The 13,206-nt window shown below is 33.0% G+C and overlaps 2 protein-coding genes across 8 annotated transcripts; both read right to left on the minus strand.

The window, feature by feature from the left end:
• Positions 1-60: 60 nt before the first annotated feature.
• On the minus strand, positions 61-2,622 carry LOC102620081 (cinnamoyl-CoA reductase-like SNL6). 2 transcript variants are annotated; one of them, XM_006478881.4, is made up of 5 exons: positions 2,292-2,622; positions 1,427-1,593; positions 1,067-1,264; positions 632-972; positions 61-354 (listed from the first exon to the last, which is right to left on the minus strand). In XM_006478881.4, exons 1-5 carry the CDS (start codon positions 2,479-2,481, stop codon positions 249-251), a joined length of 1,002 nt encoding a protein of 333 aa, XP_006478944.2. In that variant the 5' UTR covers positions 2,482-2,622; the 3' UTR covers positions 61-248. The 2 variants fall into 2 exon arrangements, with proteins under 2 accessions (XP_006478944.2, XP_006478945.2); XM_006478882.2 differs by having other exon boundaries at positions 1,067-1,261; positions 2,292-2,616.
• Positions 2,623-6,310: 3,688 nt separating this feature from the next.
• Positions 6,311-13,205, minus strand: LOC102620916 (uncharacterized). Of its 6 annotated transcripts, none has more exons than XM_015530563.3 (11): positions 12,854-13,205; positions 10,318-10,366; positions 9,305-9,484; positions 9,105-9,187; positions 8,241-8,446; positions 7,956-8,144; positions 7,668-7,868; positions 7,023-7,173; positions 6,866-6,929; positions 6,605-6,670; positions 6,311-6,522 (listed from the first exon to the last, which is right to left on the minus strand). In XM_015530563.3, the coding sequence occupies exons 2-11, from the start codon at positions 10,352-10,354 to the stop codon at positions 6,446-6,448; spliced, it is 1,254 nt and encodes a 417-aa protein (XP_015386049.2). In that variant the 5' UTR covers positions 10,355-10,366; positions 12,854-13,205; the 3' UTR covers positions 6,311-6,445. The 6 variants fall into 6 exon arrangements, with proteins under 6 accessions (XP_015386049.2, XP_015386048.2, XP_024954487.2 ...); XM_015530562.3 differs by having other exon boundaries at positions 9,105-9,199; positions 12,854-13,204; XM_025098719.2 differs by having other exon boundaries at positions 9,305-9,424; positions 12,854-13,203.
• Position 13,206: the final 1 nt, after the last annotated feature.

Raw genomic sequence — 13,206 nt, forward strand, 5'->3', positions numbered from 1 at the left:
TTATGATACAATTCTTAAACTTTCAGAAGTTTGCGAAGAATTTCAACAGGCACTCACAAATTTCTTAAATTTCAGGTTTTTTTTTTTTATTGAATTTATTTATTTCGAAAGATCAAAGAAGCTTAACCCTTAATATAAGAGCTTGTGCTTTTAACATTTGAAACAATAAGAGCTTAATTTGTGTAAAAACATACACAAGAAAAGAACTTAAATATTTAAACAAAATTATAAATTACATAATTGCCATATTAGTCCGCGGAGCAATCATCTTGAAACTCGCCATCAAAATTTACCATCAGTTTGTTCAGCTTCTTGTTGCTTACTCTCTGTGGGTGCACTCTTGTATCCTCAAAACTGCAGCAAAAATTACAAATAATTAAGCAATATTACTTACCTATAAATAAATTAACATAATGACACATAAAATGATGCAATTTACAATCAAGCATTTATGGTATTGCACTCGAACTATTAAGTCATGTCACATCTCTTATACTGATATGAGAGGTTTTAAATTTAAATTCCGATAACCAACATAGAAAAATAATTTATTTTACGATTATGTAATGTTTCGATGACATCAAAAATCTCAAGAGTCATCATATCTAATATGAGAATATATGATAATAACCTTAGCGGAGGAGTTGAAGTGTCGGAGGGTGGCAATAGCATGCGGGCGAGCTTCATGGCGTCTTCGTTGCAGTTGATGACGTGGTTGAAGCAGAGATAACGACCGTACGATGAAACGTCTTCGAACACGCAAATGTGAGCATCAACGTAGAATCTCAGGTCCACCGAAGCCATCACACCATCTTCGTACATCTCGGCCGCTCCTTTTAGATACGGATTCGAGATCGTGACGTCTGGACCCATCACCAGCCCTCCGTTTATCGACACCATGCTTATTCCCCGGTCCATCGCTAGGGCCCACGCTGTCTTCTCCGCCAGCGTCTTTGACAAACCGTGCCATAACTGTTCGTTCATCAACAACCAGAAAAAAAAAATTATTAATTAATTAATTATATGCGCAGATTATTAGTGCTTATTAATTAATTAAATTAAAAACCTTGAATTTCTTGCACAAATTGACGTCACTCCAATTTCGCTCATCGAAGTCATGCGACGTCGGATTGTCGCGGTGGTTATTCCAGACGACGGCGGTTAGAGAAGACGTGAAGACGACTTTGTCAACTGTATTTGTCTGTGCGCACGCTTCCAGCACGTTGTGAGCTGCCATTGTCTCTACTTCCGCCGTTAATTCCTGCTTTCAGGAAAGTCAAGTCACGTTTCATTATTAGTCATTTTATAATTCAATAATTTATTTATCGATAAAATTTTTATAATATAAAATGTCAAACTCGCAATAATAAATATTTAAAAAAAAAAAGAAGAAGAAGAAGAAGAAGAAGAGGAAAAGTCGTGTTACATCGTAGGTGGAGTGGTCGGAGGGAGGCTCAAAGGAGTAGAACAGACCGGAGCAACCCTTTAAAGCATTCACGAGGCTGTGGTAATCAAAGGGGTCTGCCTGGAAAACTTTCAATTTCTTCTCCTCGTTGTAATTAATTAACTCTTCTTCGATACACTGCAATTTTCCTGTTTTTTTTTTTTTTTTTTTTGGTTGAAAAATATCAAAACAAGATAAAATAAAATAAATATAAAAACAAGATAAGATAAAAAATAAAATAAAATATTAGTTAATGATTGGAAATTGAATTACTTAAAGAAATAAAATAATGAAAAGAAGAAAACCAAGGCAATGTACGTGCGTGCGTGCGTCAACCTCAAAACCACGTTCAGTTAACCTTTTGCAAAGTTGTGGACTTGTGATGCAATGCGTGATGCACAGACAGACACATCATAAAAGTAGAAGGCGATATCGTTTTGGATTCCATTCCCACGGAGTATTAGTCAAAATATAATCGATGATAAGGATTATTTTAAGCTAGTTGAGTTTTTGTTCACCGGTTAGAATTATTTTAAAATTTGTATTTTCTTATTTATTTTGTCTAACTCAATAAGAATTTTTATTCCAGAAAAATCACCTTTTTGTTTAATTACTTTTGAGTTAGCTGGCAGAATTGAATGAATTAGCTGGACACGTGCGTGCACCAACAAAATGAAACAGCTCTAAAAACATTTTTTGCTGTTTATATATTTTTTTTTTTGGGGAAAATGTATTGCTATAATTACCAAAAAAAAAAAATCAAAAATTGAATTGAAGAAATGAAAATAATGAAGAAAAGAAGAAGAAGAAGAAGAAGAGAGAAAGAAATGAAGGAATAAATTAATACCGTGGTTGTGGAGGGCAGCGTGGACGGTGTAGCCTCTAAGCAAGAGACGGCGGACGAGGGCGGAGGCAAAGTGGCCGGAGGCGTCCATTACGCATACTGTCTTTGTTGCGTTTGAAGAATCATAACCGTCTCGATCAACTGCAATTTCTTCTTCAATACCGTCTGATGCGGATGATGCTGGTGGCGCCATTTTTGGGAGGAGAGGGAGTTTTAAGTAATTTCCAATTAATTCAAGAAGGAGAAGGAAGAGGAGGGAGTAGATTTTATTTGTTGTTGTTGTTGTTGTTTGAAGAGAGGAGGGAGGGGGGGTTTGTACAGGTATTTATTGTTAAGAGAAAAGAGAAGTAAAGGTGATGAAGTGAGTTTAATAAATAAAAAATAAGAGATTATTATATTAAATATTAATTAATTAATTAATTAATTAAAAAAGAGGGGTTGACTGGAGGAGCATTGAAAGTGTGTGTGTGGGTTAGCTTAGCTGAGCTGGGATGATATGCAAATGTAGTTGGGATGGTGGTAGTTACGAGTCAGTTTGCCCCTTTCCAATTTCACAGACCAAACTACCCTCCTCTCTCTCTCTCTCTCTCTCTCTCTCTCTGTTTGGTAGCAACTACAACTAGCGAGTGCCGTGCCCGTGGTGGTGGTTGTTGTTAACTACACAATACATGGTTTTTTTTTTTTCCTACCTGTCAAAATGAGCATTTCTTTCTAGTGGACCGTCTCATCGAATTAGGGTCACTTTGGAATTACGATGTATGTCTGATGCTTGCTTCTACTTTTTGCCATTAAATAAGTTATTGAATAAAAAATACATTTAGATATTTGATAAATTATATTGTTGTTGCGGACGCTGTAAGTTTGAAAATAATAAAATATTTATTTAATAAATTTTATTATAAAAATATTATTTTATTATATGGTTATCAAAATAGATATAAGTTTAAATTATTTTTTTATTTATATATTAAAATTTATGAAAGATGAGATATAATTATCTTTCGTTAAAATAATAAAATTTTAGTAGAAACTTTAAAAAAAAAAAAAAGAGTGGCAGTTTATTTTCATAAGTTGTTTATAAAAATTAATTTCTACCAACAGCTTATTAAATAAATGACTTTTAGGAATTTTATTAAATACCATTTTTATCAGAATTTTTTTTAAAAAAAAAAACCACTTACAGCATTTTTTTTTATCTTTAGATCACAAACGGAGCCATTCAGAATATGCTGTCTGTACATAGATTTGGCAAACCTTTATACATACGGCATAATTGAATGACAGAAACATGTCATTGCAGTGAAAAGGAGGGGGCGTGGGGCCGCCAATGCAAAGCTGACACCAGCTGGCGATGAAAATGAATCGAATTTTGACCCTTTTCATTTACCACCACCAGATTACCACAATATGACAATACTATTTGCTCTGGTTAGCTACCTTACTCGCAATTTTTATCATTTTATAATAATTCAATTTATTTGTTTGTTGAAAGTTGAACCCGAAAAATAATACAGGTTTCAATATTTCAACTTATAAATCCTACTTATTATTATTATTATTATTATCTCAAACTATGAGCTAAGTCAGGGTAATGGTTTTTGAAAGAAGAAAAAAAAAAAAAAACTATGGTGTGTATATTTCCTAAAATGAATATATTTATTATTTGTCATATTAATAATAATATATTTTTATTGCATGTTCAAATTATTTGCTATAGATTAAATATATTTTATGAAAAAATATATATATTGACACGTGTCATTTTCATGCATTTTAGATTTTTTTTGTTATATTATATTATTGCCCTTAACGTCAATAATTTTAACGATCAAAGTCTAGGTCAAATGGTCAATAGACCTTAAAGTAAAATTTTAAAATAATTTGAACTTTATGTGCCGCCAAGTTTGTGAAACCTTTTTGGGTTTTTTTTTTTTTTTTTTTGGGTTTTGGGTCTATTGACATTAGCAGTAACATAGGGAGATCCTTTTCGGCAAGCAATAGGGACAACAAAATTATAAACCAAGGAACACTATCATGCCATTGAAACTCTTATGAGTTAGATCTAATGGTTAATCTAACAAATGGACAAAATACAAGTAGTGCAAGGTAGCCGGATCCTATCTTATACTGTAATTAAGGTATGAATTATTTTTAGGTTAACTTAGCATTCTTAATTATTTCACTCATTTCCTTAATTTGAATAACCTCAACCATGCCCTCAAATTCGGAGGCCATAAAATCACAATTATAAAATGTGGTTTTTTTAACAAAATAGTTCTGAAAACACAATAACTTATCTCTTTTGAAGCTCGCATGCGGGTTGATTAGCTATAAAATACTAAGACTTTTAATATTTTGATGCAGTATCATTTCCCATGATTTTAACTTTTCATTTTTTTTAAGAAAAATATTTTAAGTTTTATTTTAAATTACGCGAGACTATTTATCAAATTACAATTCAAAGGATTACATTGGCTAAACTATAATTCTCTAATATTCGAGAGATGTCGGATATTAGATTACAACCCTCTAACGTTATCTAGAAACTTGAATTGCAGCCCTCACAATTGTCCGGACAGCGGATAAATACCTTTTTTAATATTTTTTAAATATAAAATGAGAAATATTAAACGCAAAAATACAAATAAATAGGTGACGGGACGCATGAAATAAATCAGTTTGAAATGGATGGTTGGGTTAACAAATGTTCACTCAAACAGCAAGAAGTCTCCGGCTAAGATTTTGTGCCATACTCTTCAAAGTTCATGCCACTTGTTTACGTGGGACCTCAGAAGGCACAACTTTAGGCGCTCATATTAATTGCACGTTTTACTTCTTCTTTTTCTGTTTGCCCCCACCCATTTTATAATGTCCAAAACTAGTAATTTACTCTTTTCATGTAAAGTATGAAATTGATAGCGTATTATAAAAGGTTGGGCTATTTGAACCTACTAATTCATTTTATACACTCTCTTTTTATGTAAGAATTTTATTATATAAATAGTATTTAAAAAATTACTTAATTAATCATTTCTTTTTTTTTTCTCTTCTCAATTCTTTTAGATATATTCTTTTTTAGTTACAAATAATTTATATCACTAATTAAGAAGAACAAAGCACACCATTTTAAAATGAAATTAACAAAATTTTATCGTGCATGAAAGTTAATTAATATAGAAATTAATTTTTACCAAACACAAAATCTAATAAAAATCAAGAACAAATTCTTATATATAGAAAACATGAAATAGAGACCATAAAATATTAAGAAAGACCAAAAAAATAAACTTAAAAGAAAGTAAAACTGAACACTCAGTTTGCAGAATATGAGAGTAGAGAGAGAATACACAATTGTGAAGTAAAGAGAGAAAGAGGTTAGTAAATGATAATTTTAAAATTTTAACAACGAATTTCTTTTTTTAAAATGATTTTAGAGAGTAATTTAGTGGGTTCAAATAGCCTTACCCATTATAAAATTAATGTATATCAAATTATCAATCAAACTTGCGGCGTTAGGTATCTAGATGATTCCAATATTAGCTAGCGCATAAAGTTGGTAGCTACAATGGTGTATTTATTGGTAATCACAAAATCAGGCTTCAATATCTATTTTTTTCAAGAAATTATTTAAAGTGTAGATGTTCGCATTCACGTGCTTAGCAGGAGCTCGTATTGACATTTGGATTAGGATCCTCTTGTGATCCTCATCCATACAAATAGCTATCTAATAATTGTAATAATCTAGTCCAAAATTAGCCTTTATAAGACACAGACATCTGCATTAGATATGAACTTATCTTATTCCTAATTGATTCTTGAATTATTATTTTCGGCTTACTGAAATTAGAGATAAAACAAATTTCTCTAAACAAAATAAGGCCTTCACCGCAAAAACTCAAGAATCTGGCCATTGCGTAGTTAAAATTTTCATCTAGCTAAAACTCAGTTGTTCAGAATTTGAACCCTCAGTGTAGAAAATAATAAAATGAAGAAGATGAAAGGAGGGAGCCATTGCAAGTCAATAAGAGGAAATCAACTGCAGACTTCATAAAAGCAACCATGTGATGTGAGGAACAAAAATCTCATATTCGCTTTCGGAAAAAGGTTATATTAGTAGCTTGGCAAATAACACAAGTTAAGAGAAAAGGAATCAACCCTCAAAATGAGAACCCCTTAGGTATTCCTCGGAATTTGCTCAATAAGAAGCTCTTGTACTTTTCTTGAAGTTCCCCGCCTGAAAATAATGCAACAGTTCCCTTATTAACTTCGTTCATACCATTAAAACAGGGAAGGTATTAAAAGGACCGTCGGGCTACCTTTAGGTTCAAATGGTGGAAAGTTCTTCGCAAGCATTGATGGCACCATTTCCAGAAGATCTTTACCTAATAATAATGGCAATCAATAGCAGTTATTTTTTATTATACATGGAAACGAAGTGGAAATAGGTGCACAGTTTTCTTTATGTGATCAGATATCATGCAGCGAAAAAACAAGATGCTGCATTCCTTACTAAAAAGTTGTTCTATCCAAATACCAGCTAGTTTTAATTTATCCCTCTTATCTCTCTCTTGACTTACCGGTTATACTTGTTTCTCCTTTTTTGGCGTTAACAAGGTAGGACAAGATCTGGTGGTCTTTTAACTGTGGCCAAGTAAAATGATATATTAGAATCTAGTTCACATGAACAGATAAAACAAATGATAATTGATTTAAACACTGGTTCTGATAATTAACCTTGGACATAAAAGCCTTAGCAAGTTCCAATGCATCAATATAGGCAAACTTGCTGTATGCAGGAAAGAACTTCCCATTTTGATAGCCAGCCAGAAAATGATAAGCTGCTTGTCCAGGAGAGAGCTTAGCTACAGAAGGGATGATTCCAGAACTGCATAACAGAAAAAATAACAGCAAATTTTTTATGCCCAGCAACACAGGCCAATATATGATAGAAGAAAGGATTCTTGAAAACAAAGAACTGAGCATGATTCCAGAGAAAAATATACCCATTTTGGAGGGTGTCAGAAGTGTTAGCAGAGCCAGGATTTATAACATCTAATAAAACATTAGGAGAATTACACCTGAGAGTTTCTTTAGTCCTTATGCTAATGCATGATAAGTAAGGGCTTAAATGAAATTCATTGTTCTCCGTTTTCCAAACCTTGACTCATGTGGCAAATATCCCAAAAAACCAGTAGGTTAACAGAAATGTTGTTTGTGGTCGACATTTGAGTTCAGAAAAATTGCTGCTGGTCACACAATATCCTAAGTGTGTAGGTGTGGGAAACATCTTGGACTGCAAAGCCAATGAGAAATCCCATACTCCAGTAGAATGTTCCAAAAAAAAAAAAAAAAAAGAAGAGTCTATATGTAGTTTTTTACCCATCACATGATGCAAGGATAGCAACAGTTGGCAATTTGAATGTATATGGGCCACCAGAATCTCCAGTCTGGAATAATGGTGCCACACCATGAGAAGAAACAATTACACCTGCATCTGCAGACACCAATAAATTGGCACATCTCTGAATGGTATCTTCAGGTGCAAATAAGAGAATCACAGAATCTCCAGACACTAGTAGCCTGAAATTTGCAACCGCTAAGTCTAAATGACAGATCGCATACTTGTTGCTGCTGCTACATAAATGATTAAAGATTAAACTATGCTACCTTGCACATAGAAGAAGGCCTCCACGTGCAATTATAACAGGTCCAGACAAGGCAACTAGTGCTTCTTTGACACCATTTGCATCAGAGAAACCTTTACCACATAAGATGAGTGAAGAACGCTCAATATCAGCAGCTATAAATCCATTATCTCCTTGAGCTCGAAGGCCAACAGCATTAACCACTCCTGGACTGGGGCCAAAAGTAAAAATTGGAATAATATTATTTTTTTGGTATTTATAATCTGTAAGAGACAGTAAACCAATGAATTGATAAAATCAACAACACCTTATAGATGTGGTAACATAAACTGTCAAAGGGCACGAATCATGGGAAACAGCACGACTCGGTGTCTTCCAGAGAATGCTGGAAAGTTTCAACACGGCCGATGGACTATCACTTATCACACGTACTTTTGCATCACATTCTGAAGAAGAACCAACTGCACCGTCTTGAACAAAAACATTTGCAATGGATGACAAGTGAGCCGTAACCTATAAAGACAAAAAATTAACAGTAACAATAAATAAAATAAATGAAATAATTATGCATGGATGAAGATTCAACATATATTTTAAGCAACAAAATATGTCCCAATGAAGCAAGTTGGTGAATGCAAGATACAGGGGGCCAAAAAAAAAAAAAGAAGTAGCTATGTAATTCATTTTGAGTATCTAATGCTCCCACCGCTGGTTTAGTATGTCCACCTAATGCCATTGCTGCCTAATCTAGCCGAGCAATCAAGCTTCAGGCCAACCTAGTTATGAAGTTACCATCTCCCATGCATGATCGCAACTGATCATCCACGAGAGTATGAGATCAAATAGGACACAAAGCATTTAGTATAAATAAAATTATCATCAAGGATATATGAAAATTTCAGAGCCCAGTTTTCAGATTTGAGCCAGCAAGTGAGGGAGGGAGAGTGGCTCTCCAAGGTAGTCAGTTGCACACTTCCCTTGTACATGGAAGATCAAAAGATGTTGTAATGAACCAAATAGAACTTTGTCTTCGTAATTTAATTCATTATATTTCCAAGTATCCTTAATTACAAACTCAGCACTATAGATAAGCACAAAAACTTAGACCAAAAACTGACGAAAGAACTTAACAAAGGTAAATGAACAAACATTATATACAATTATAACATGCCTGTTTCAAAAGTTTAGCATATTGTGCCTTCGATATATCTGAAGATCCCCCAAGAAGATTCCCTCTAACATAAACTGGAAGTCCTGATAAGGACTCTAACATGAGGAAAAGAAAAAATATAAAATAAATAAAAACTCTTGAATGATATATTAGTAAGAAAGAACAAAGTAGACTTGAAAGCCGGTAAGTCAGCAATTCACCTGCAATGGTTGCACCTTTCTGTTGTAGCTCAGAAGTTGTCAAGTTTTGAAAAGCTTTATCATTCACAACCACACCTCTTCCAGCCAGAGCCCAATTGAGACCATAGGAAAAAGCCCTCCCTGTATTAAAGGGGATGTGTGGAAAATCTATGATAAAAAGAACCTCTTTCAAAGTATAAACTACATAGAAAAAAGAAGATGGAGAAGAGGGCAAAAATGATCGTCAAACACTGCCTTAGTCACTTTCAGACATTCCATAGCTTATCAATAGTAACAATGAACCAAAAACAGAAAGAAAAAAGAAAATATTTAGAAATGATGATGCTGATGATCTATGATGACAATAACACAGGTCAGCTTTTGTCTTTAACTAGGTCCCTATTTGGTATTAAGGTTGGGCAGCTGTAACGTTTAAAGTGTTTACTAAACATTAACTATTGTGGCTTAGAAGCTAAGTTGATGTCCCACGCTTAAAATGATAAAAAACCTATAATATCTTTACTATTTTTGTCAAAATTATTATTTAAAAGTCATATTTACAACACGCTATTAATTTTTATTTCATAATTACAATTATTTTTCCACAGCAGCAGCGCCTTAATGCTATCAACTTTTATTTCATAATTATATTTTTTTACCATAGTAGCAGTCGTAACTTAAAGCTAGAGTACCTTAATACCAATCAGGGCATGAGGCAGATACTCTATAACTGATGGTTGGTCCCTTAGCCAAATGACGAAGAGGCGGCATGGAATCTAGAAACTGTGATCATTCTCAATGTATAACATTCTAATTTTCTACAACCTATAGGTAAAGAAAACAACACAGCCAGTATTGCAAACAATCTTGCCAAGCCATGATTTAAGTAAAAAGACAAAACTGTCCTGCAAAAAAGCAACCCAACTACATTGTACGAGTTAAAAGTAGATACAACTGAGACCAGACGAAGAGAAAAGCAAATTCTGAGACAAATCAACGTTGTAATCATAGGTGTTATCGAACAAAGGATTCACCTGGGAAACATAATTGTTTCAGCTTCCTGCTCAGCATATCGGGCTGAAACTGCATTGTGGAAAAGCACAGACAACAAGTACTTTAAATTATATATAAAAGAACGTACAGGTCCCATTTTGAAAGTTAACCGATACCCGATTGATTAAAAGAAATAAAAAATTAACAAATTTTTTTTTTTGGAAAGTTAAACAATATCCAATTGAGAAAAAGAAATAAAAAATTAACAAAAGAAAAAACAATCATTTCAGGGTAGCAAGAAAAAAATAATGAATACGATGAAGCTGTCCAATAAACAAGGAAAGAGTAAGAAATCTTCAGGTATTTAACTACCCAATTTTAAAACGCCGCGAAATAAAACTCAATCAATAAGTTGTTCATTTTCATTCTTGGTATAAAAAACCCAACTTCAGAGCTCAGAGCGCAGAAGATTTGAAGCAAAACCTCAAAGGCAAAGTCATTCCGGGGCGGACAAATATTGGCCCAACAAAGGGGCCCGTTTTTATATTTTCTTTTTCATTTTTTATGATAATATTTTTTTCTTTTTGTTTTTATTATTTTCAAAAACGTGAAATGCATTTTCGGAAAATGACGATTAGATCCCCATGCTTATATAATAATAATCTCGTATTTTTTCTTTAAGTTAATTAAATTCGTATTTTTGTTTTCTTCTTATTGAGCAAAGCAAGCGACTAGTTCAAAATTATTTCTTCCACACAAAATAAGTATTTTTTTATATTATTATTAACTCATACACCCATTAATTATTTTTTTCATTATTATTAAAAGTTGATGTTTACCATTAAAATTAGACTTTAACTTCAATTAAAATGTTAAGCTAAAATAATAATTAATTTTAAAAAATAGAATAACATAGCACGAGTGTTAAAATGACAATAAAAATGTGTGAATAAATAATATGGAGAAAAAAATTATAAAGTTTTTAATTTTTTTTTTTCAATTTATTCATTGTTATCGAAATATATAAATATGATTTTACTGTTAAGAGATAAGGAATTTGAGTGTGTCATGATGTTTTCAACAATTAGAAGGGGTACAAAAGCATTGTGGGATTAATTCCTTCCTCAACCATATTGCATAATTGAGTAGAGGCAATTTTTTCTTTTATGAAATGTCAGTGGAGCAGACATTCCTCAAACATTAGTGAGAATAAAAATTTGAACAGTGGTTCATAAGATTTAATGTAAACTAATTCTACTAATTGTCTAATTGTAAATATCAATAGCAGTCTCATATAATATGATCGTAATTTGAACAATAATCCCATATAATTATAAAAAAATGAAAGGGGTTAATTAAAATATATCAATCTATATCTATTATCTAATGTTAGACGAATCCTAACTCAAAAACACTGCCAATCTCTTACTTAACTTGTTTTTGTTCCTCCTTTCTCGTCCAAACTCAAAAAAATTTTTGTTAATTTTCTCACCTCCCAAACAGAACTTACGAATGTCAACCGAATCTCAATGTCAACGGTACCTAATCACCTATGCTCTTACTCCCTGGAAAGAGCAAAGCTTCATCACACTAACTAAAGCAACTGAACGAGACATTGTCTGTCATTCCACCCTTAGTGGTATATTTTGCCAGTGCCAAAATAGGTACATTACTTCCTCAGTACTTGAATTGTCAGAAGTTTAAATTTGAGGGATATTTGTAACCTTGCATATGTAAGAAGTTATAAAGAGTTTTCTTTTCCTTTTCTCATTGATTTTGATATCCGAAATTGAGAACTCAAACTTTGTGGTACACTATTAGCTTCAGTAAAGTCAAAATTAGTCACTCTTGTCTAAAATAGTTAAACCTTAAAACATATGTTTTTTCATTTAAAAACCATCTTTGTAGCAAAGATGATTAATACAAAAACTTACATATAATACAACATAGTCACAAACTCATAAAGTTGTACAATAGTTGTAACATAATCACTTGTCCTGTGGTTGCTTCAAATAATCCAAGTACACATGTCCACACATCAAAATCTGTTGCCTAATATCATTGTTATCTAAGAAATACTCAAAAATCAAACTCCACCTCTATTCTCATGTAAAACGTTTCTACATATGCCAACTTACAATCACGATCACTTTGTAATATCTTGAAAACCTGTACATTGGAAGGTTTCTCTACAACTAATTTTTGGGGCATAACGCATAGGAAGTCCTATCAAAACAAGATCTTCACCAATGTCACCATAATCTTTACTATTGTTGAACATACATTAAGCTATCGTATTCATGTTCCGAATTCTGAAACTATCTTTTCAATGCAAGCACTAATACAATCTTCTGAATCTGATCTAGACCTTTTCCTAAACAAAACACATCTGAGCATAAAATGCAGATTTCGATGAGAAAACAGAGACAAACTTGAACTCTGAAAATAATGATACCCAAAGAGAAAAGGGGGGAAACAACGCTCCTCACAGTTTCAATAGATAAGGAGAAAGAATTTGGGTAACAAAAACAAATTATTTTTAATATTAACAAAATCACCCAGATTCAGAAATCAAACCTGCAGGTTGATGATTCAGGTGGTGAAGGAAAGCCCGCCGTTCGTTTGCAAAAGAGGAGAGCACAAAAGTTTGGTTTTGCCCGGGGTGCGTGTTCTAACTGCTCATTTTGCAGCTGCGATGGCCAGCGAGCAGAGCCTCCATTTGTGCGCATTTGATCATACGGTTAAATTGTATCAATATTAGCTAACCATTATCATCAGGCAATACAAGCTTACACATACGCTTTCTTCTTTAACTTTTTGACTTCTCCATCTAGCATTTATGGAAGGAATAAACAAAATTGGGCCATTCTTTTGAAATTCAGGTGAGCCCGTTGCATTTATACATCTGTGGGGCAGGAGCCCCGGGGGGG

This window comes from Citrus sinensis, chromosome 3 (assembly GCF_022201045.2).
Source record: "Citrus sinensis cultivar Valencia sweet orange chromosome 3, DVS_A1.0, whole genome shotgun sequence".
In the NCBI taxonomy this organism is placed as follows: domain Eukaryota; kingdom Viridiplantae; phylum Streptophyta; class Magnoliopsida; order Sapindales; family Rutaceae; genus Citrus; species Citrus sinensis.